The following is a 23,516-nucleotide window of genomic DNA, read 5'->3' on the forward strand; positions in this document are numbered from 1 at the left end:
TATATAGATATATATATATATATATAATGATTGATGATTGATATTCCTGCTAACAATACTATGTCTGGCCTTAATTTATACAGTACATGCTTTCGATCATTCAGACTAATGCTTTGTGAAATCAAATGACGTTTTATTTCTTATGTTCTTTCTGTACATTGCTCTTGGTAAAAACTATGAAAAATTGTTAAAATGTTTTATTTACCTATATTATGTATCCATGATAGCCAAATAACACTACCATTTTTGAAACCGGCAAGCACATTCCACCAGACAAAGCCATGAGGCGTTCCCCTGTTACTTGAGTTTGATACTTTTCTTGACTCCAGCGCGAATACCGGACAGTTCTCCGCTGTACCTCGTTTCCTCGCGCCGAACCTCACGGACCTGATGAAAATACAACCAGTCAACGTCGGACGTAAGCATTACGCTGAAGCTACTTCTACGTGTACAGGGAAAACACACCTGGCCTTTTCTGCGGATCTTAGCCCGCCGGAACTTCTCGCGGTGCTTGACTCGAGGGTTGCGGTCAATTTTCTTCCTCTTGGGAGTGAGCCCCCTGTTCTTGGCCATCTGCAAGAAGGGTCGAGGAACGACATTAGAATGCGTTTGGAACATTTTGACATTGGAATACCTCATCTTGAAAGGGAGAGTCTTACTATATTTTAATTTTATCAATACATTTTGCGGCGTTCTGTAGAAACAGACGGGTGTTGGAATGCTGCCATTTTGCAGAATCCCTGAAATTCATTTCTGTAACCCTTCAGGTCTGAATAGTGAATCGGTTTCATATCATGACACGCAAGCCTCTTTCCTACAAAATTTATGCATTACAACAGGAAATCGGGGATCTATTCATGTGCCTTTTACGCAGAACCCTGCAAAGACACAATAAGCCTTCTACAGTGATCCAGCAAATTTGCTGGGTACAATAAAACAACCAGAATTTGTTCCAGTTGTATGCCTTTTCCATAGACCCTAGCAAAGGCAAAAAAAAAAGCCTCTCAAACAGGGCACACAAAATTTGCTTGTTACAACAGTACAAGGGTCAGTAATTCGTGCGTACTTTACATAAATACTAGCAAAGGGACATAAGCCTCTATCACGCAAAGATTGTGTAAAATTTTCGTTACAACAGGAGAATCGCTGTTTACTGTATTTGTGTGTGTTACTTTTGACACACAACCAAGCAAAGGCACTGGCGGTTGAAGCCAGATATTTACATACACTGCAAAAAACTTTGAAATTTCAAATTCATCTGACGTCAAATCATAGGAAACCTCTCCTGTTTCAGGTCAGCCAAGATCACCGAAATTAAGGATAAAAAAATATTTTGCTATCCAAAATAATTTGTGCGAATGCAGCAATAAACCCATGTCTGCAAAGCTTTAAGGGAAAGATTTTGTTGAAACATTTTTTTTTGCAATTGTCTTATTCGACTAATCATTACCTGATACGTGATGCCTCTTTTAGCCTCTGGCTCCAACTGATCCCCCTCATCCACATCTTGAGTCATCCTGGAACAATGTTGAATATTTATAGATTTTTTTATTTATGTGTTTTTATGTCCACAGTTCACAATCTCTACTCACTCTTCATCTTTTTGCGGTTTGCTCTTCCTCTTCCTCTTCATCCTTTGCTCCACTTCTCTGTAGAATCTCAACGCCGCCTCCTCGTCAAGGTCTGAATCTGAGGCGTCTGCCATCTCTGGTGGCTCTTTGAAAGAATCCTACCCCCACAAATGTGCCCTCATTGCCATCCGTGTCAACTGTTTGCTTCCTTTTTTTTCCCTCACCTTGTGTTTTTGGGGGGAAACTGCAGCTTTCTTCGCTGCCGCTGGTTTCCTGGCAATCTCGTCTTCCTCCCGAGCAGCCAGCAGCTTCCTGTACTGTGGCGCCAGGCGGGCGTCAACTGAGCTCAGGTCATTGATGAGCTGCAGGCAGGAAGACACAGGGTTGTAAATTTTGTTTCATGAATTCAGACAGACTTTGGCTTTAAAGATGCAACAACAGTTTTTGTTTAAATATGTGGCAGTGCTAATATGTTCAGCAGCTTTTGTTTCATAATGCACTATACTAACATAAACGTTCACAACAAACAGACGGAATTCTCAATGCCTGCATGAAGCTTAAACTAACGACGTATGAAGCACCACAAGTCGCATTCATGGTCAGAAGTACTTCTGTCATCATTAATTAGCAACATCATTACAATGTGATTTAAAATAATATGGAGAATATGATTTTCTCTTCAGTGGCATTTTTGGTCAGTCCTTCTCAGTTGTTATAAATTACAACTTATGTTGAAAGGCTAAGTAGCAGGTACAGATACATGGGCGTATAGCGCCCTCCTATGGTTGTCAATGGGACAATAACCGATAAGCGAAATGGATGGGTGATGTAATAATGTGTTAATAATTTCACATAAATGTCGCTCTGGAGAAAAAGTCACACCCTCGGCCAGACTATGAAAAAAAACTGAAATTTATAGTCTGAAAAATACAGTAATTGTTTATAGTCGTTGTATTTGTATCATTATTTATATCTGTAAACACGTATTAACTGGCCTTGATGTTTGTTGTTCAAAGTTGATTACTCTCTGTGCAAACAAGGTTCCAGTCAGACCTAAGTGACAAGCATACTGTAGAACCAAATCACTTCTTTTTTATGTTTTGCGGCCATAAAGAGTTTTGGTAACAAAATACACATATTCCGTAACAGTTGGCAGCCATGTAAAGGTGATTAAACCACACTCATAGCACCACCTGTAGTTTGACTCCAGACGGGGAGCAAAGGACCCATTTATTTGAGTTGTGGTGCTCATTTATTCAAGCGGACAAAACAAGCTGTCAATTTGATGGGCGAAATGATGTATTTGCTTGGAATCCGTGTTCCAAAGTCAAGTTTGGACTAAAAGCATGAAAAGACAAGACAATCTCCCGTGTAATCACAATATCTGAACAAAGACATAAGAGACTTACATTTCTGTAGGTGAGCAGTCGTTCGATGACCGGGTGGTTGTGGGCGGGGATCCGTTTGGCTTTGAGCACCAAGTAGAAACTGATGTTCGTACAGTAACTGAGACAAGAAGTGGTCAAGATCAGGACAGTGAGACAATACAGTTTTAGACGATTTGAGTACTTACTTGAGGTAAAGCTGCTGTTTTGTCTTCAGGTAGTTGGCACCCTTTTGGAAACAGGAAGAAAGCAGTATTTACTCATTCAGTGGAAGCAATGACATATACGGAAATATCCATCCGTTCATTTTCTTCAACGCTTATCCTCACAAGGGTCACGGGGAGTGCTGGAGCCTATCCCAGCCGTCAACGGGCAGGGTGAACCGCTTGCCAGCCAATCACAGGCCATATGGAGACAAACAGCCACACTCACAATCACACCTTGGGGCAATTTAGTGTCCAATTGATGTTGCATGTTTTTGAGATGTGGGGGGGAAACCGGAGTGCCCGTAGAAAACCCACGCAGGCACGGGGAGAACATGCCAACTCCACGCAGGTGGGCCTGGTATTGAAGCCGGGTCCTCAGAACTGTGAGGCCAACGCTTTACAGCTGCGCCACCGTATAAGGACATACTTAACTTCAAATGAATAACTTTCAAAGGAAACTAATCCTTTTCCCCCCACAATTCCATGCAATTGCCAGATGTTTCAATAACATGTCTGTGACATGATTTTCATCATCATACCCAAAAAAATTAAGAATTACAGAACAAGTAAGAGCCTATTTCTTGTACAGATTTTGTTTCCAGTATGACCAGGAGTGGAATTGAATTCGATTGTGGTAGCAGAGCCCACATTGTGGAGAAAAAAAAAAGTGGACAATTTTGTATTTTCCCTTGTGGGGAACACATTTTACAGGTTTTTTGTTGTTTGTCAAAGTAAACAATCACAATGCCTTCCACAGTACACACATTAGTAAATACAAATGTGAAATAAGTCACCTTTCCCGGTGGGATCTTTCCATCTTTGACCATCTGCACAAGTGGCTGCAGCTGGTCCTTCATTTCTGTAAGCTACAGACCAACAATTCAATTCTCATTGGCTAGTTTGCTAAGCAGCTATCACTACCGCCGTGTACCTTGGCCTTGAAGTCCTGGATGAGTTCGAGCAACTCGGGCGACTCCTTCTTGAGCAGTTTCATTTTCTCCTTTTGGGACATCTCCTTCAAGTCCTTGACAATCTTCACCTTTTCCACAACTGTCTTCTCCTCTGTGGCAAACTCCTTTTACGTGAAGCCACAACAAACGACGACAAAAAAAAGTTCGTTAGCCACAAAGATGAGCATTTCGCGGCAAATAAAGCTTGATGTTACAAATACCTGGAAAAAGTTCAAGTCGTAATCCTCCTCGCTGAGATGTTCTGCCATACGCTTTTGGATTTTCTTGGCTTCTTCCTCCTCCTCTTCTTCCTCCGCCTGCAACTCCTCGTGCGACTTTCCCTCTGTCGACATGCCATGGAAACGTGTTAGCAACTTCTGCTGAATTTCCAAATTCCACCAAAAAAACAGACTTTCCTTCCCACATTCCAAATTCTTTTGGGGTTAAAGCTTAAATACTGAGTAGCGTTTGCATTAAAAAGCAAAATATCATCTGAAAGATCCCTCTGATATGGGGAAAAACTCATCAGTCAGGTCACTCGCATCTCAAGGCACCATTGTAGAGGATGTTTCATTTAAGTGTAGTAATTTAGTTGAGAAATTCTCAATATTGTAATGACACTATAGAGTTCGTGCACCTACGTCACTGAAATCACGTGACTGGCCATATTGCTGGTCAAGCAAAGCATTGTTCAACGCTAAGTCGGTTGGAGACGAGACAAAAATAAGACTCCCAGAGTTTTGTCCGATACCGTTAAACATTTAGATGGTAATAATAAACGAAGGTACGCGGAAAAATGAGAGACACTTGTCATAGAGGACCCATATTTAATGCCGAAGTCGATGTTTTCGGCAAGAAGAAATTGGACTGTAAACCCGCCTCCGCTTCTCTTGGACAACTGGATCTACACATGGATCTGGTGAGTAACTCGTTGAGATTTACACGGAAGAGTTTAAAAGCGTAGAAAAGTCTGGATACATACAAATACTTTGTTGCTGGATTTGTTCTCAATCAAGAATAAACCCCACATAGTGATGGAGCCACTCAGATTTTTTCAATACAAATACCAATATTTAAATAAATGGTTTCACACAAACTCGCATTTATTAACTATGATTGGGGGGGGGGGGGGGGACAGCGAGTCAGCACCTCCATACATGGAAGCGTGTTGCGGCCACACATTAACCTACGTAAACCTCTGTGTGACCGACGGTTTATTTTCTTTTTTTTTTTAAATACGCATTGGACTCATTTGAGAACAATGTATATTTAAAAAAAAAAAATTATAAAGTCTGTCGGGGAGAGGTTTATCGAAGTTTAACGTGGCTGTAACACGCTTCCATGTACGTTGGAGACGATTCGCTGTTGTTTTTTTTTTTTTTAAATGCATTGTTCTCAAATGACCCAACTTGGCATAATAAATACTTCCTGGGAATTTTAGATCAGGAAGAATAATTCCTACCTGAAATGAAGTGATCGCTACACAATCGTGTTTATTTAGTTGGGCACCATCCATCACGTTTAATTGCCGAAATCCATTTATCTTTTCAGCTGGTATTTTATAGAATGACCTCTTTAATCTGTCTCGTCTATTGTAACAACCAACAGCACAACAAGTCTCGGGCATTGTGAATATTCTGCTCTGGTTCAATGCCCCCCACACTGTCAAGCAGCACCTTTTGACCGGTAATATGGCGCCGTGAAAATGGTGACGTCACATGCACGAGCTCTACAAATTAAGGCCTCCCTCTTATTAAAAACAAATACAGTAAGCTCACTTGTAGCCACGTAGTCAGAGTCGTAGAACATCTTTTTCTTGGTGCCCCATGCTAGTTCATTGGGAAGCTCTGAGGGGGACAATACAATCATCGTTAAGCAAGCTGAAGGTCTACTCGCATTATCACACCGCCATTTAATGTCTCACCTTCCTCTTTCTTCCCCTCCAGATCGCTCTCCATGTCGGTGCCTTCGTCCTCCTCACTCTCCTCCTGCTCATCTTCTTCGTCGTCGTCGTCCGTCTCGGAATCATCCAAGGCCATAACTTCCTCCTGCAGAAATTATCAAATTTCCTCTCGAACGCATTCGAAATAATGACAAACAGCAAGCAGGAGACAGGGATCACACCTCCTCGTCCAGGTCCTCGTCATCGCTCTGCAACTGAACTCCACTGGCTAACAGTTTCTGTGTGGAAAAGTCCAGAATATAAACCACATAGCTTAAAATAAGTGGATCAAAAAATGTATGAATAAATCACAAATGATACAAGATACTAATATCCAGCTGAAGATGACCAAAGTATCCCTTGAAAGCGTGTACAATCATTCCTCCATCCATTATCTAAGCTGCTTATTCTATCTTTGCGTTTTAAATGACAGGGGAAGCATGAGAAAGAATTATGATTTTAAAAAAATAAATTACCTCAATCTTCTTATCGTGAAACTCATCAATTTGGTCCTTGGAATTCTGACAAAATGTAAAATTACACGATTAGATGCATATACTTTCATTCAAATATTATAATTGCAACCACACAATGGCAACAAAGATAACGAATTGTGACCAAAACATCCATCCAACCATTTTCTGTACCGCTTATTCTCACAAGGGTGGAGGTTGTGCTGGAGCCTATCCCAGGTAACTCTAGAAGAGGGGCAGGGTACAAACAACCATCCGCACTCACATTCAAAATCACTGACAACTGTTTTGAAGATACGCTAACAGTCGGCCACCGTGCCGCTCCAGTTTCCACCCATATCCTCAAATGATGCCTCGTATGTACGTGGAAAATTGTAAACTGCCCGTAAATGTGAATATGAGGGCTGTTTGTTTGTTTATTTGGATGGATGGAAACCAGAATACTTGGAGAAAACCCGCACAGACATCCATCCATCTTCTTAGCCGCTTATCCTCACGAGGGTCGCGGGAGTGCCGGAGCCTATCCCAGCTGTCATCGGGCAGGAGGCGGGGTACACCCTGAACTGGTTACCAGCCAATCGCAGGGCACATGGAGACAGACGACAGTAACACTCACAATCACACCTAGGGGCAATTTAGTCTCCAATTAATGCATGTTTTTGGGATGCGAGAGGAAACTGGAATGCCTGGAGAAAACCCACGCAGGCACGGGAAAACATGCAAACTCCCACACAGGCGAGCTGGGATTTGAACCCGAGTACTCAAAACTGTGAGGAAGATTTGCGGGCCATCGTGCCTCTCATGATCAAAACAATGAAAATAAACTAATTGTTCAACGTAACAACAACAACGAACCAGTGCGTGAACACATGCTGATAATCTAAGTTCGTGGAAATAAAACCTAAAAGATGGAGGGGGGGACCGCTTACTTGATCTGGGACGGGCACGTTTTTGTATCCTTCTGGGTCATCTTCGTCATACTCTTGCACTTTTTTTGGCCTCTGGATCTTTTTACGCCTATTAACAGAAACAAACAAAAAGTGTACTTTCGTCTGCGGTTATGTGACGTCCCGACAACTCCAACAAGAGAAAGTCAAAAGAATCTCAGAGGTTTGTTTTGAATAAATCTGAACTTAGAGTTGGCTGGATGGTTATCTCTTTTCGTCACATTATAAGTAAAAAGCCAGACAGCTTTACTGATAGACTGTACTTTAGTTATCGATTAATTTTCGAAGCCGCTTTAGTTACTGAATTGAAAACGTGTGAACGGCAATCGTTGTACACGTCGTGTCACGTTAGTAGACATGACTTACGATGATGTTGGATAACGTTACCCAGACTCACCTTATTGCACGAACCATTGTGGAAGAAATCAACACAACACCCGGTCAACGAGGAAAACAAAACGTCAATTTTGTTCAGTGTTATGTTGCGTTATTCGATGACTAAATAGCCCAAACAATTACCAACAACGACATATCTGCCCGTTCTAAACATGTGCTTCCTCAAATTCATCTTCTTTAGTGTTTTAAATGGAGAGTGACGTGAAGCACGGTACGACTATCGCCATCTAACTGCATCATAGGGGAATTGCAGATTAGCTGATACTTGTTTTAATGAGAACGGAAGGAAAAAGAAATTAGGTTATTAATGGGGAAAAACTGACGTACATGAAAACGCTAAATAATATAATATTAACGGTCCTTATTGAACCTAGCATGCATCTTTTTGGAATGTGGAAGTAAGCCACAAAAGATGACCAGAGCTGAGGTTTGAACCTCTTGACTGCGAGGCTCTTGCACTAACCACTATAACACTGTGATACCATAAACTATATTAATTCATCCATTTTCTACAGTAAGTAAATACCTTTTATTTATAGGCCTTTCAACTCTCTACACAAATAGGACTCACAAATTTCACATTGTTAAAATACAGTTATACACACAAAAAAAACCAGAATCATTCATCAATATTTGACCTTTTACAGTCATAAAAGAAACAAAACTAAAGCAGTTCTCTGCCGTAGGTTCACAGGTGAGCTGGCGCCTATCCCATCTGATTTTGGGTGGGAGAAGCCCCCGTATATCCTGAACTGGATACATATAACAACAACCATTCGTACCGGCGGAAAATTTATAGTCTTCAATTAACCTAACATCCATGTTTTGGGACTGTGGAGGGGAAAACCCACACAATCACAGGCAGAAAATGAAAATTCCAAACAGGAAGGCCTAGAAAGAGTACCACAGATGGGTTATTTGCTTTGAGGATGCTCGCGGAAAAGTACCGAGAAGGTCAGAAGGAGCTACAATGTGTCTTTGTAGACCTCGAGAAAGCCTACGCCCAAGTACCAAGAGAGGAACTGTGGTACTGCATGCGTAAGTCTGGTGTGGCATAGAAGTATGTTAAAATAGTACAGGACATGTATGATGGCAGCAGAACAATGGTGAGGTGTGCCTTACGTGTGACAGAGAAATTTAAGGTGGAGGTGGGACTGCATCAGGGATTCGCCCTGAGCCCCTTCCTGTTTGCAGGAGGAATGGACAGGCTGACACATGAGGTTAGACTGGATTCCCCTTGGACCATGATGTTCGCAGATGATATTGTGATCTGCAGTGAAAGCAGCGAGCAGGTGGGGAAACAATTAGAAAGATGGAGGGACTCAAAGTAAAACAGAATACAGAGAGGGAGACATGCTCATGAATAGTCCACCATGCTGCTCTAAATAATCACAAGATTCACAATAAACTTGACACACTTTTTGGATTTGAGTCAGCCCTTTTTCTCGTTTGGGCGTTTAATACTACAGAGGTAAAAGAGGTTTTCAGTTTCTTTCAAGACATAGAACTTTGTTATTCTATGCGGCAGCTCATTCTTCTTCCCCTTTTGTTTCCCTTAGAGGCTTCCAGTTCAAATCCAGACCGAAGCTGCGAGGTCGCGCTCTGGGCTGAAAGGCCTTCGGAATTCTTTGGAGGGCCGACTTGATCACATCGTTCCTCCTCTTCATCAGGATTAAGCCCGGTGTCATTTGGTCCGGGTCATAACACTGCACATTAAAAAAATATTTTCTTGAGATAAGGTTGCACGATAAGTAACACAATAAAAAGCAGCAGCAAGCACTTACGTTGGAATTGAGCCTCGGTACTGAGAGTCTTCTCTCATCTGGAGTTTGGTCTGTATTGGGTGCATCTGCCCGAAGGTCCATCATGGACTGGGACATCTCGGGCATGTTGGTCCTTGAGCCTCTCCTGAAGAGTTCCCCTTTGTTCTGCTGTGACGTCAACCTCTTCATGAGATCGTTCAGTGAGTTGAAGCTCTCCGACTGGGGCACCCTCAATATTAAGGGCTTCTACAAGCAGAAACATGTAAATGAATCTGCAAATTATAACCCGAAGAGGTACTTATATGAAGTAAGCCAGTGGTGCAGTAGCGAACTTGTGGTTGTCAAAACTCAAGATAGTTCTCTAGAGATTATTTGGTGAGGGCCTTCAAGTCTGGTGGCTTTAAATGAAAAACAGACAAAGGCAAAGAACTCCACGGTTTCTGGTTGGTGAGATCACAGAAATAAAATTGTGCATGTTTTGACGATAATTCGTGAATAACAATGTCCATCAAAGCAATTTCCTGCATCCCCTTTTCATGGGGAATCCTTAAATTGATCATCACATTTGATGTCTGGCTCAAACCGCTTGAGATGGTATCATTAAAAAAAACTGGGGAATTTGGGATGGCACAGTAGATCAGCTGGTAAAGCGTTGGCCTCACAGTTCTGAGGACACGGGTTCAATCCCGCCCCGGCCTGTGTGAAGTTTGCATGTTCTTCCTGTGTCTGCATTTCCTCCTACATCCCTAAAAACATACAACATTAATTGGACACTCTAAATTGCCGCCAGGTGTGACTGTGAGTGCGACTCTTTGTCTCAATGTGCCCTGCGATTGGCTGGCAACCAGTTCAGGGTGTACTCCGCCTCCTGCCCGTTGACAACTATGATAGACTCCAGCACTCCTCACGAACCTTGTAGGGATAAGCGGCAAAGAAAATGGAGAGATGGATGGGAATTTGGTGTCACCCACCTTCCTAATATGCAGTACCATCTTCTGATTGGGGCTAAGATTTTGTCAAAGTATAGACCCTGGAAGTGTCCTAAAATATTTTCCCTCAAACCAAAATGCCCAACTCCCCATTTCATTTCTATGGTTCTTTGATGTCAGGGCTGATTCTTTCACAAAAAAATAATAATAACCTTCAGTCATAATTTGCACGCTTGGTAACTATGGACTTGAGAGTGTTTGGAAAACTCTGCTTCATAAGTACTGTAGTTGCTTACTCTCGAGGCAACTTTATTCTCGATGCTTGAACTGATGTCGTCCATGTCACTCTCCTCTCTCTCGCTGGGATCCAGCTTTGCACGTCGGTTTTCCCTCATCGAAGAAAATAAAAACACGTTTTGCCTCGAGTCTCTTTCTCTGTTAGCGCGCCATGCTGACGTTCTGTCGTCCGCGTTGTTTCTCTTCTCTTTGGAGGACTGGCGGGATGCTGTTTGTTCTGTTTGAGAGTTAGCCCAACTGAAACAGAAGGGAATAATATTAGCTAACCTGGTTCGTGAAGGACGATGAATACTGTAGACAGATTGGGACCACAATTATTCTAAAATGGGGGTGAACTACTCTATTGAGGTCGAACGGTTAAATGGGCTCTTTCTTGTTCAACGCATTTGGGTTTGGGTTTAGGGTTAGGACTACGATTAGGGTTAGGGTTACAGATGTGGTTGGGGGAATGAAATCGATTCCCTCCTCTCCTGGGGTTGGGAGTTGAGTTTGGGTTTTTGTTAAAGTTAGAGATTGGGTTAAGGGTTAGGTTTGGATGCACACCTCTGAAACAAAGTTATCTTTGTTATTAATAATAGTAATCAATGTGAAAACATTTGTGTTAATGATGATGATGATGATGTTGATATTGACATTTTCAGATTGTTATATCGACAACAACTTGCTGAGACCAAAATGTCTCATCAATATTAAGATGTTTTTTTTTTTTTTTTAAATAACAGGCCGGCGGGTTAGTCACATGGTCCTTGCGGGCTTCTTTGTGCCTGTTTGCCCCATATTGGTAACTTCTGGATTTTGGGTAAGGGTTAAAGTTAGAGATTCGGTTAGAGATTGGGTTAAGGTTAGGTATTAGTCTAATGTTGGGTTATCTTTGTGATTAGAGTTGGGTTTAGAGTTCAGTTTTACAGAATTTGTTGAGTAATCCAACAAATGTACAATTTACGGTTTTTAAAAAGGACTCCAGTGGGAGAACAAATTCAAAGGTAAGGGTGACCTAAGACATTTTGCACTGTGCTGTATGTGTTGAGGTTAGTGTGCAAAACAACATCAACATCTCATCGACGGTATTTGTACCTTGTCGTAGTCACAGGCTCGTATCCATTCTGAGTAAAAGTATCTGTAACGGGTATCATTTTATCAAACTGCATATCAGTCAGCAGGGCTGTTTCCTTTGCCACAGTTTGCTGTTCTTCAAAAGGACTATCCGGTAGGCTCTCTCTGGGTATGACGCCCATGGCTTCCCAGTCCAAGTGGATGTCCATTGGTGGAGAAGGAGGGTTGAGGATCTCGTGTTTCATGTGGAAGTCTCTTGGGGGGCTAGGATCAGTGAATTCTTTTTGTTGCTTAGCCATTTCTACGTGGGGAACAGAGTACTCACACATGTTAGGAACCGGGGCGGATGCGGCAAAGAGGGTCCGGAACTCTTTATCGAAGCTGTCAACAGCCGAGCCGCTGACAACAGTAATCAGTTGCCGGTGTAAATGAGCATCAGTCCATGTGAGACTGTAAAGGAAGAAGACAACCTGTTGTAACATCATCAGCAGTTATAACGAGAGACCAATTTGATATGAATGTTTACCTGTAGCTGCCATGAATTACTGTCTCCAAATCCACCAGAATAAATTTGTCTTTCAACTCCCCAACCATCATCTTTCCTTTCCTCGAACAAAAGCTTTTGCCTCCAAGAAGACGAACCCGAATATTCTGCCAATTCAAGATGAAATATAGTATTAAGAACATTGGTAGGTGGCTATAATGTAGTACTACACACTGTTGACGTTCCTACAGCCGACGTGAGATTCATTTTTGGTTATTGACTGTAGGTGCCTAAGTGCATGTGAATCGTTGTCTGTATCTGTCTGCGCCCTGTGAGTAACAGGTTACCAATTTATGATGTGGCCTGCCTTTGCCCATAGTTAGCCAAGACTCTTAGACTGAAGCTTCCTGTGAATATAGGTCCTTAGGACCCTAGGAAAATGAAACCCTGGAATCACAGAGGCCAAAGAAAATAGCATCTTGGGAAGATAAGACACTTTCAATTTGGAAGGACTGAAGCATGGAACCCTTTGAATACAAACCTTTGGGAACATTAGATCATAAGGAAAGAGTGTCCTTGACTTCTCTGAGTACTAATGAGTTTGGGCAATATAGAAGATGTGATACTCAGTGAGTACTACACCTGATGTACAGGATCCTTAAAAAGTAAGACCATGAAAACACAGGTACTGTATGTGTTATACTGTCATGCAAGCTTATAAATGTTGATTTGGGCCTTGGAAACATTGATGGCATTCTGGGAACATTTGGCCCAGGATGCACAGAGCTCTTAGAATACAGGACCCCAGGGACGCAAGTAGAATTGAACTATTGGAATCTCAGACATTTGGCCATTGGAAAATAGTGTTCTGGAACCCTGCCAAAAAGATTCATCGGTAATGGAAACCTTGAAAGTAGGACGGTGAAAACATGGGTTTATAGGGACAAAGAATTGTGTTGGAACCTGGTCTGTCTTGGTCTTAAACGCATCCATAGAACCCCAGGAACATGTGAAGGACACATGAATTCCTGGGAATTACAGGTCCCACGGACAATCAAGTCTTGTCAACATGGAATTCTTGGGAACATTGGGAACATTTGACTGCAGGAAAATAGCATTCTCAAGAGATTGAAAAATAGGTCCTGGTAACATCGAACTGTACGGATCAATGGCCACACACAATACTGGTGTCTTGAACCCTTAGGAAGACTCTGATCAGTCCAGTCCTTTAATAGATGTGAGGGGAACATGCAGCCCAAGACATACAGAACCCTCTGAATTTTGTATAAGTTGTTAAAAACTACTTAATCAGCAAACATGTCATCAGACTGACTACTTTATGACAGAATTAAGAATGACAACATACAATCAATTTAATTACGCGTCAAGGGATGACCAGTGATTGTACAAAGTCCCTGCCAATGTTGATGAAAATCCAATCTCAAACCAACCAATATGATATCATATTGGTTATTACATTTTTATGCAGTAAATCGAACATGGTGTTGGTATCTTTCCAATAATGGTTGTCTTTTTGCCCTCTTATAAGAGCAACATCTAGTGATTCTGCAACAGTAGCAAGACGTCTGCGCTGAATGCTGTGCAACCAGTTGAACTGCAATGCGTCACTGGCATTACTGTGATTACTAAAGCATGCAATGTGGTGCCATACCTCAAGCACACAATGCAGTACGTCAAGTTTTATATCCTTTTTGGGTCCAGACCACCTCTGTCAGATATAGGTGAACCTGTTTGAGCGTTTCTTCTTAGGACTTTTTGTGTGACTGCACTGTTTCAAGCCTGACTCACCGCATGTCCCAGCCTGTGGAGTGTGTACTTCTCCTCAACGGTTCTTTGGTTGAGGATGATGTAAACCGCGACACCCCTGGAGGCTGCGTCATGTAAATCCGCAATTATAGTGCTGTCTGTCAGCCGGTCAGTTACAATGGCAAGTACCTGCACCATAAAACAAGACATCGCCTTGGAAACGGCTCTAAACAATGAGAATTTTAGTCCGTGTAAAGCACGCGTACTTGGCTAGCCTTTTGCAGATGCCATCGGATGACCTCCCTGATGGAAGGTTCTCCATCTGAAGGGGGATTTGTGTAGACTGCAACATTTTCCATGCGTACCCAAGGTGCTTCGGGCCAGCCCAGCTCCAATTTCGGCGCCGGCACATCAGAGTACGAAGGGAAGTAGGAAGATGAGAGGTCTGCCGTGTCCAGGTTGGCTTTCCCTTCATTCTCCTCTCTTTGCAGGGGTGTAAAATGAAAGTCCTGAACCCAGCTGGTGATCTCACCCACCTCATCTGGAGACAAGAAGGAGGCGAAGAGCCCTGGACCAACAGACTTGTAGAAGGCTTTGGGACCCTCGCACAGGAGTTTCTCCACTGACTGGCGCTCCAGTTCAGAGTAGAGGAACTTGGGGGAAGATGGCTCCACCGGGAGGAACACAACATTTTTGTCCAGACTAGCCTCCTGAGAGCCCGGCATGGCTGTGGCCTCTGTGATAAAATGTTAAGTCATTCAGCTATTGATCCCGTCTTATGTCACCCATCAGTCCAATCAGGTGCTGATCTCGAGGACCAAATGGTTGACAGGAAAGACATCCGACGATAACTTCTGGGGGGAAGTCCCTCACGATGACACGGTTTGTTTTCTGTCCGTATGCTGCCTTGTTCCACAGCTCATGTTGACCTTAAACAAAAAGCCATAGTAGAGAATCGTGCAGCCGGTGCATTTTTCCGTCATTGTTGTCTCGTTCAACTCACCGTCTGTGGAGCGTGTGCAACTCTGTCGTTCTCGCTTGACTCGTTCCCACCCCTGCCTGTCATCTCAGTCAGCCTTCCACTCCTTGCGTGCAACATTGTAATCGGATTCCACGAATTCTGCGGCGTTGACAGATATCTTTGCCGTTTGCGCTCAGCCACACTGTCGTATTACTGAGCTCACTTTTACACAGACACATTTTTAAACGCTCCATGATGTGTGCGCATCTGGGAGCCACAAATCATGAAATTGCCTGTCTTAAAGAAATATCCTTCTAAGTTAGGTGTCTTTTTGGACTGATCTCGTCTGACTGCCAATCCAGATGAACCACACACTTCCTGTTTTGCAATACCCATTTAAAAAAAAAATACACTTTAGGCAATGTGCTTCCTTTCCATTTTTTAATCCATGCTGTTTTGCCAGAGAAAATGTTGACAGATTGCATTTCGCAACATGCTGAGAGGTGACCAACAAAAGGTCGGCACACCCTTAAGCAATATATACAAACGTGTCTGTCTATTCACCGGACATCAGCAAAGTCAGCCATGTCTTACTTTGAACTTTGATCAATCTTACACGTCAATACATTGACTTTGAAAAGTCTGATGCTTTGTAAGGAACTGCGAGCATGCTGGAAATAATAAAAAAAAAAAACAGTGATAGGCTGGATGATTCTCGAAGGCCGAAAAGAAATTAGAAGCTCATGAGTACAGCCATGATATTTTTTTTTTATTGGAAAATAGTTCTAATTTACAAGCATACAAAATGAATTTTAATGAGTGAATTGAAGAAAAAAATAAATTGTGACTTTATGGTCAGTGTTAATTTTACTCAAAGTCACCAAGCATAAAAAATGAATTTTTAATGAGTGAATTGAATAAAAAATGAAACTGTGACTTTACGGTCAGTGTTAATTTTACTCAAAGTCACGCAAACTGTGCTCACTACGCTGTCATACAAAACAGCATTAAGACCACATTGAAAAGAAACAAAAATGAGGATGACGTTCATATTATTGCATTTTTGTGTTTATGCATTTCTTTTGAATAATACTTTTTTAAATTCATTGAGAAACATGTTTTCATACATAAACAAAATACTATTTTGGGAAATAAAGCCATACTTTTTCTAATCAAGTTATATTTTTTTAAAGAAAATTTCATAATACAATTTTTTCATGAAACAATCATACTCACACGATAGATAAAAATGATCAGAAAAAAGATAAAGTTAAAAAAATGTATGCTGCATGTATGCAGTACATACATACAGTATATCTAATAACCACATATGACTGAATTTATTCCCATAGTGTACCATAATTACTTTTTTCCCCCTAATGTGGCCTTAATACTCACTTGTAATGGTACACTTGGGGGTGGGTGGGGATTACAATATTTGATTCTGAAAACCTCTGAGGAGTCATGTATATTTTTTCAAATTTCAGTCAACCGAACCCACTCAGCAGTAAGCAAGAGATCGCAATAGATGCATATACTGGTGTTGTACTGGTGTTCAAATTCATGTGCGCTTCGGTTGCCCTTTTGTCGATACGTTCTGCCATTCACACATTTTTACAGGCAACGACAACCTGGCCCTCTCAGTCCTTTCGATTCCCACAACGTCCAAGCAGCACGTTTCACTCTTTCTTCCTCAGGTGTCCGTACAGGACACCGCTGGTAAGCAGGAGGGGGACGCACAGCCACGCGAGGATGAAGCAATAACCAAAGTGACCTTTGCCTGGATCTCTGGAGTCGTTCAGGATCTCCTTCCGGTGGAAGGTGAAGATGAGGCACGCCGCAAAGTCGGTGAAGCCTGCAAGAGTCACAGGGAAAGTACATCAAAATACATCAAAAACTGATATGATACAAAAATCAAGTTTACCTTAGCTAGTAAAGCCATCAAATCAGATATGACCCTGCCAAAAATTTTCTATAAAACAAAGAATTTCTAAAAAAAAATCTAGAACTTTAAGACCCAAGTCCTATGGAATTTCAATAGAAATTCTGTTGTTCTGTAGAAATTCTATAGAAAATCACCGCCAAAGTTCTATAGAACAAGTTGTACTGTACAAATTCTATAGATTTCTATAGAATTTCTACAGAAACTTCTTAGCAGGGGAGTCTAATCAAATTAAACTAATTCACTCGTGCAAATAAAAACAACGATATATAATTCCAGGTTAAATCTGACATTTTCAATAGTTTGGAAAATTATTTCCACCACACTATGGACTCTTTCTCCCACAATAATAAGGTGAAATGAAATGAACTGTGTCTCTTGCTCAAACATCGCTAAGATAGGCTCCAGCTAGCATGAAGAAAATGGAGATTTAGTCAACAATATTCAGCAACCTGCGAAGGCCTGACAGAGTCCTGTCAAGTAGAAGAGACCTCCTTTAGAAATGGTGAAGAGCTGAGCCACAAAGACAAGCAGGGAGATGGACGAGAAGACCACGGACAGCACCATGAGGGCCTGCACTGACTGCAACCAGTCTGGAATTCATGAAGAACAAAAAGCTTTCAAACTTGAAGGTCTGAGGACAGCATACCGTAGATGCAAGGTGTCATTTACCGCTCTCATTGGTGGTGGCGCACAGCCACGTATCGGTGGCGTTGTCGTGGAAACAGTTATACCACAGGTCACTGCTTTCCGAATTGTCCCAGACCCACCAGGACTATACACACACACACACACACAACACACACACACACCACACACACACACACACACACACACACACACACACACACACACACACACACACACACACACAAAGTAAAGCTTCCATCTAGAGCACATATAAGCGCTGAAAAGCACTGGGCCCACAAAGAAACCCTGGGGGACACCAGAGAACATGGGCTGGCACAAAACATTTCCTGTACCTGTGTAGTTTTTTATTTTAGTTTCGCTGTGAACACTTTGGAGCCGAGTAAGTTGGTAAGAATGTTAAAATGTTACACAAACAGTTGCTAATGGTGGCACCATGGCAACAGTTGGATCCCGGTGAGTAGTTTTATATCGTGTTTTTATTCAGATGCATTCTGCAGTTGTTATCTTATTAATTACACTTTCCTGACAGTTAAGCTGCGATTGGTTGAGGGCGGACTCCGTCTCTCGCCCAGAATCAGGTGAGGTAGGCTACGACACGCCTGCAACCCAAGTAAAGGGAGGAGCTATACAGAAAATGGATGGACGCTAACTCTTAAAAGGTTTTAGTGCGTTGGGGAAGATGATTTAATTTTCAATAATTTTCTGCAGCGGTTCCCCTGCACGGTGTTTGGCTTGAGAGCGTCATCTCCTGGACAAACGCGCCACTCACCTTCTCGAGGGTGGCCACGAGGAGCATGGACAGGGTGAGCAGATGCAGCACCGTCAAGGATATGAGCAGGTACACCATGGCCGAGGTTGCTATAAACAAAGCAGCAAAATATGTTATTATTGGGGAGTTTCTTAAGGAAGTGTCGCAAGCGGGTCGGGTTATGAATCACAGCTCGACTTCCTCCAAATATCTCCAAGATGAGGGGCAGACTCTTGAAAAGGAGCCTCTCGCGACTCCCTCCCCTCAACATCTTTCTTCTATTAGAGCAATCACAAACATGCCTCGCCGTAATCCTCTCATCTTACACTTTTGTCTCCATGACATCACAACCCACATGCTCGTAACTTCTTTTCACTTGAGCGCATGAAACAAGATTGTGTTCTAGTTCCTCTCCCCACAAAATACATTTTTGAAAAGTCCCTTTATTCCAAACAGGAGCGTGATTGAAACAAGTTGTCTCCAAAGAAAGAAACTCATGGCTCCCCGCGCTGCAGTGGTTACAAGGATCTTTTTGATCTACTTTGGATTCTATGCTCCAGTTTTCTACCTTATTGAGAACTCGAGTGGGCGAACTCCAGTTTTGCCATTTTTATGTTAAATGGAGAAATTAATAGAGAGAAGGGAGGCACGGTGGACAAGCTGGTAACGGCTTGGCCTCACAGTTCTGAGGACCCGGGTTCGATCCCGGCTCCGCCATTTTCTTTGCCGCTTATCCTCACAAGGGACGCAGGGAGTGCTGGAGCCTATCCCAGCTGTCAACGGGCAGGAGGCGGGGTACACCCTGAACTGGTTGAGAGAGACAACAGCCGCACTCACAATCACACCTAGGGGCAATTTAGAGAGTCCAATTAATGTCGCATGTTTTTGGGATGTGGGAGGAAACCGGAGTGCCCGGAGAAAACCCACGCAGACACGGGGAGAACATGCAAACGCTACACAGGCAGGTCCGGGATTGAACCCCGGACCTCAGAACTGTGAGGCCAACGCGTTCCCATTTGGATGTTAATGTAAGGAATTATTTATCATTTTTCATGAAGCATTGATAGATTTCATAGATGTCTAGAGTTAGACCACTACTGCACTACGTCCTTTAAATCTATTTTTTGTTGTGCTCTTTTTTCTTTGAGTCAACCGAGATGATATCGTCCAGGGTCCAACCTATAAAAGTGTAGATAATGATAGTACTACAGTTGTGGTTAAAAGTTAAAGCAACACGATCCAATTCCAAAATCAATGTGATAGCCAAAATGAAAAAAAAGAAGGAAAAAAAAAAAAACACTTTTGTAAAACCCAAGTATACAGAAGACGTAATCGTTGCTGTATGAATCACCAAGATATGAATATGATTTAAATGATTTTATTGCAGCTAGAAAACGTCCAATTACTCTCCTGCAAAAATGTAACATCTCAGAGGTTTGGAAACTGATAAGAGACTCAAGAGTGTAGTTACCGTATTGTAACTGCATCCTGGGTGGCAGTGTATCTGCATGTTACACGACTATAATTACTGCAAATTTTATTTATCGTCATCTTTGATGAAATGTTTATAGATTTGACAAATGTTTGGACTTAGAGCTCTGTAGCACTATACCATTTATTTCCCCTAAACTAAATTTGGTAACTTACTGCATCAACCTAAAAGACGTTGACCAAGATCCTACGTCTGAAACGGAAAACGATGACAGTACTTCAGTTGAAGAGAGGAGTGTCAGTACATCTAATTAAAATCTGAACAAAAACACAATTTCTGCAAAACAGGCATCCAGAAAAAGTCAGATTTTCTGGAGAACTCAAGCAGAAAACCCCCCTCAAATTTTATTGTAGCCAGAACACTTTACATCTACAAACCTGCAAAAAATGAGGGATTTTGAGTCAGCACACACAACGCAATTCCTGACTGCATGCAACATGCCTGCATTGGATGTTTGATTCTATGATTGGACAGAAAAAAAAAACTGACTTTGTGTTCGCTGCTGGTCAAAATGGGAAGTTAAGATTCCGAGTTTGTATTTTGTTGCAATTCCTTCCTGCCTTTCAAAAGCTATAAATCAGCATTCTTCTACAACATGAATTTAATGCTTTCTTTACTCTCTATTTGAGCATAGTTCATAAGAATGACTCATCCATGCACTGGATTTTTGTTAGATTTGGACTTGGCATGAGTCAATTTTGCTTGATATATATATGCTTTTGAGAACAGGTTTAGATTTTGGTCTGTAATTTTCATTGTAGGTGCATGTCCACTGTGAGAGAGATAATCTAAAAAGAAAATCCAGAAATCACAATGTATAATTTTTTTAGGGATTTATTTAAGTGACACAACTGCAAATAAGTATTTGAACACCTGAGAAAACCAGTGTTAATATTTGGTACAGTAGCCTTTGTTTGCAATTACAGAGCTCAAACCTTTCCTGTAGTTGTTCACCAGGTTTGCACACACTGCAGGAGGGATTTTGGTCCAGTCCTCCACAGAGATCTTCTCTAGATCAGACAGCTTTCTGGGCTGTCGCTGAGAAACACGCAATTTCAGCTTCCTCCAAAGATTTTCTATTGGGGCTAGGTCTGGAGACTGGCTAAGCCACACCAAAACCTTGATATACTCCTTGGTTTTCCTGGCTGTGTGCTTCGGGTCATTGTCATGTTGAAAGACCCAGCCACGACCCATCTTCAATGCTCTGACTGAGGGAAAGAGGTTGTTCCCCAAAATCTCACAATACATGGCCGCGGTCATCCTCTCCTTAATACAGTGCAGTCGTCCTGTCCCATGTGCAGAAAAACACCCCCAAAGCATGATGCTACCACGCCCATGCTTCACAGTAGGGATGGTGTTCTTGAGATGAAACTCATCATTCATCTTACTCCAAACACGGTTAGTGGAATTTTGACCAAAAAGTTCCATTTTGGTGTCATCTGACCACAAAGCTTTCTGCCATGACTCCTCTGTATCATCCAAATGGTCATTGGCAAACTTAAGACGGGCCTTGACATGTGCTGGTTTAAGCAGCGGAACCTTCCGTGCCATGCATGATTTTAAATCATGACGTCTTAGTGTATTACCAACAGTCACCTTGGAAACGGTGGTCCCAGCTCTTTTCAGGTCATTGACCAAGTCCTCTCGTGTAGTCCTGGGCTGATTCCTCATCTTTGTAAGGATCATTGAGACCCCACGGGGTGATATCTTGCATGGAGCTCCATTCCAATTGAGATTGACAGTCACGTTTGGCTTCTTCCATTTTCTAACGATTGCTCCAACAGTGGATCTTTTTTCACCAGGCTGCTTGGCAATTTCTCCGTAGCCCTTTCCAGCCGTGAGGGGTTGTACGCTTTTCTCTCTGGTGTCTTTGGACAGCTCTTTGGTCTTGGCTATATTACAAGTGTGAGTCTTACCGATTGTATGGGCTGGACAGGTGTCTTTATGCAGCTAACGACCCCACACAGGTGCATCTGATTGAGGATAATACATGGAGTGGAGGTGGACTTGTGGAGGTGGACTTTTAAAGGCGGACTAACACGTCTTAGAGGGTCAGAATTCTAGCTGATAGACATGTGTTCAAATACTTATTTGCAGCTGTATCACACATAAATTGTGAAAAAAAAAATCATACATTGTGATTTCTGGATTTTTCTTTTTATATTATCTCTCTCACAGTGGACATGCACCTACGATGAAAATTTCAGACCCCTCCATGATTTCTAAGTGGGAGAACTTGCAATATAGCAGGGTGTTCAAATACTTATTTGCAGCTGTATCACACAGAAATCGTTAAAAAAAAAAACATACATTGTGATTTCTGGATTTTTCTTTTTATATTATCTCTCTCACAGTGGACATGCACCTACGATGAAAATTTCAGACCCCTCCATAATTTCTAAGTGGGAGAACTTGCAATATAGCAGGGTGTTCAAATACTTATTTTCTTCACTGTAGCAACAGGATTCCATCAGTTTATTGGAAAATTTCAGAGAAGTTATTGACAGTATATCAAATGATCTTTAACTATGACAGAGTGCAAACATAGTAACCTTGGCAACATGGAAAGTACACTTAATGTGATGAAATTGACTAAACAAGTCAATGTTTATCCTCCAACTAACCACAGTTTCAGCCGCAATTGAGGAAAGATAAAACACAAAATGTTCAATTTCAGTTTTAAAAATGTACATGAATAATATGACTCATTTGATCAAATATCTTGTGGACTGTAAAACCATGTAAAAATGTTTTTTTTATATAACTTAGTATCATCTAACTACTTATTATACACACCGTTGTTAGCTTTGCAGTGAGATGTGCATGCCTGATGTAAATAAAAATGAAAATAAAAAGGTGCAAAATGAAAAGGCATTCATTTTAAAGATGAGTCATAATAGTGTTATGCATGTAAATGTTCAACCATTTCCAGTATATTTAAACCCCAGCATTTTTTTCCACAATGATTGAATGAATGGACTGAGACGCTCTGATCTCATCACCACTGGCAGCAGCTTGCGTTCGCTTACATTCACAAAAGAGGTTTGGATAGTTGTTGTGACTGTAAAACTCGAGAATTTCCTGAACTTTCACAGCTAAAGAATACATTTTTTATGAAAGTAGCATTTCGGCATCAAGCACTCTTACCAGTTTGCCTCGATGCTTTGCAGTTGTGTCCCAAGAGGCGACGTTATCCTCCTCCGTCTGTGCTCTTTTCAAGGAGAGTCGGAATGTGTAGAGGCATAGGAGGAGTACTCTACACCCATTTCCTCTCAGCTTCACCCCCGCTTCCTTGTGGCCCTCCCCCTCATAACTGTGGTCGAGAGCAACATCAAATTCCCCTGGATCGGCCCAATTTGTCCCCCCCCCCCTTGAAGCAGTATTAATGCAGTTTGCACTGAGGAGAAATCAAGCCTTGCATGGCAGCTTGGCACGAGTCCACGGGGGGCTGGGGGGGGGGGGGGAGTGGGCAATGAAAGCAGGAAGTTCAAAGTGCTCGGAGGCGGCAGCCCACTTTGGATGGCCACTGTGCAGGAAGTGTCAGCCCACCCAAGCGCAC

At 42.1% G+C, this 23,516-nt stretch overlaps 3 protein-coding genes across 4 annotated transcripts; all 3 read right to left on the reverse strand.

Annotated features, from left to right (window-relative positions):
• Window positions 1-179: 179 nt before the first annotated feature.
• On the reverse strand, window positions 180-8,060 carry utp3 (UTP3 small subunit processome component). Its single transcript, XM_061832304.1, has 16 exons — window positions 7,872-8,060; window positions 7,457-7,544; window positions 6,531-6,575; window positions 6,237-6,293; window positions 6,037-6,160; window positions 5,891-5,959; window positions 4,334-4,455; window positions 4,094-4,237; window positions 3,957-4,028; window positions 3,145-3,185; window positions 2,981-3,077; window positions 1,796-1,933; window positions 1,593-1,729; window positions 1,451-1,517; window positions 466-573; window positions 180-387 (listed from the first exon to the last, which is right to left on the reverse strand). The coding sequence occupies exons 1-16, from the start codon at window positions 7,886-7,888 to the stop codon at window positions 298-300; spliced, it is 1,416 nt and encodes a 471-aa protein (XP_061688288.1). The 5' UTR covers window positions 7,889-8,060; the 3' UTR covers window positions 180-297.
• Window positions 8,061-8,423: 363 nt separating this feature from the next.
• fam83e (family with sequence similarity 83 member E) lies at window positions 8,424-15,457 on the reverse strand. Of its 2 annotated transcripts, XM_061833662.1 has the most exons (8): window positions 15,167-15,457; window positions 14,430-15,092; window positions 14,206-14,352; window positions 12,439-12,563; window positions 11,934-12,362; window positions 10,859-11,096; window positions 9,655-9,879; window positions 8,424-9,576 (listed from the first exon to the last, which is right to left on the reverse strand). In XM_061833662.1, the coding sequence occupies exons 2-8, from the start codon at window positions 14,886-14,888 to the stop codon at window positions 9,400-9,402; spliced, it is 1,800 nt and encodes a 599-aa protein (XP_061689646.1). In that variant the 5' UTR covers window positions 14,889-15,092; window positions 15,167-15,457; the 3' UTR covers window positions 8,424-9,399. The 2 variants fall into 2 exon arrangements, with proteins under 2 accessions (XP_061689646.1, XP_061689645.1); XM_061833661.1 differs by having other exon boundaries at window positions 14,430-15,457.
• Window positions 15,458-15,567: 110 nt separating this feature from the next.
• Window positions 15,568-23,264, reverse strand: emp3a (epithelial membrane protein 3a (MAM blood group)). Its single transcript, XM_061833663.1, has 5 exons — window positions 23,105-23,264; window positions 18,487-18,575; window positions 17,739-17,841; window positions 17,519-17,659; window positions 15,568-16,979 (listed from the first exon to the last, which is right to left on the reverse strand). Exons 2-5 carry the CDS (start codon window positions 18,562-18,564, stop codon window positions 16,804-16,806), a joined length of 498 nt encoding a protein of 165 aa, XP_061689647.1. The 5' UTR covers window positions 18,565-18,575; window positions 23,105-23,264; the 3' UTR covers window positions 15,568-16,803.
• Between the last annotated feature and the right edge of the window lie 252 nt (window positions 23,265-23,516).

This window comes from Syngnathoides biaculeatus, chromosome 10 (genome assembly GCF_019802595.1).
Source record: "Syngnathoides biaculeatus isolate LvHL_M chromosome 10, ASM1980259v1, whole genome shotgun sequence".
Taxonomy (NCBI): Eukaryota; Metazoa; Chordata; class Actinopteri; order Syngnathiformes; family Syngnathidae; genus Syngnathoides; species Syngnathoides biaculeatus.

What these genes read in the sequence shown, in the direction of transcription:
- fam83e (XM_061833662.1), bottom strand. Translation starts at nt 14,888, where the DNA reads ATGCCGGGCTCTCAGGAGGCTAGTCTGGACAAAAATGTTGTGTTCCTC. An exon ending in ATCTGCAAAAGGCTAGCCAA is followed by an intron (nt 14,353 to 14,429) that starts GTACGCGTGCTT and finishes TTTATGGTGCAG; the next exon opens with GTACTTGCCATTGTAACTGA. An exon ending in TCCACAGGCTGGGACATGCG is followed by an intron (nt 12,564 to 14,205) that starts GTGAGTCAGGCT and finishes TTGAATTGGCAG; the next exon opens with AATATTCGGGTTCGTCTTCT.
- utp3 (XM_061832304.1), bottom strand. An exon ending in TTCACGATAAGAAGATTGAG is followed by an intron (nt 6,294 to 6,530) that starts GTAATTTATTTT and finishes TTTTCCACACAG; the next exon opens with AAACTGTTAGCCAGTGGAGT. An exon ending in TCCAGGACTTCAAGGCCAAG is followed by an intron (nt 4,029 to 4,093) that starts GTACACGGCGGT and finishes GTTGGTCTGTAG; the next exon opens with CTTACAGAAATGAAGGACCA.
- emp3a (XM_061833663.1), bottom strand. Translation starts at nt 18,564, where the DNA reads ATGGTGTACCTGCTCATATCCTTGACGGTGCTGCATCTGCTCACCCTG. An exon ending in TCGTGGCCACCCTCGAGAAG is followed by an intron (nt 17,842 to 18,486) that starts GTGAGTGGCGCG and finishes GTGTGTGTATAG; the next exon opens with TCCTGGTGGGTCTGGGACAA. An exon ending in CGCCACCACCAATGAGAGCG is followed by an intron (nt 17,660 to 17,738) that starts GTAAATGACACC and finishes CATGAATTCCAG; the next exon opens with ACTGGTTGCAGTCAGTGCAG.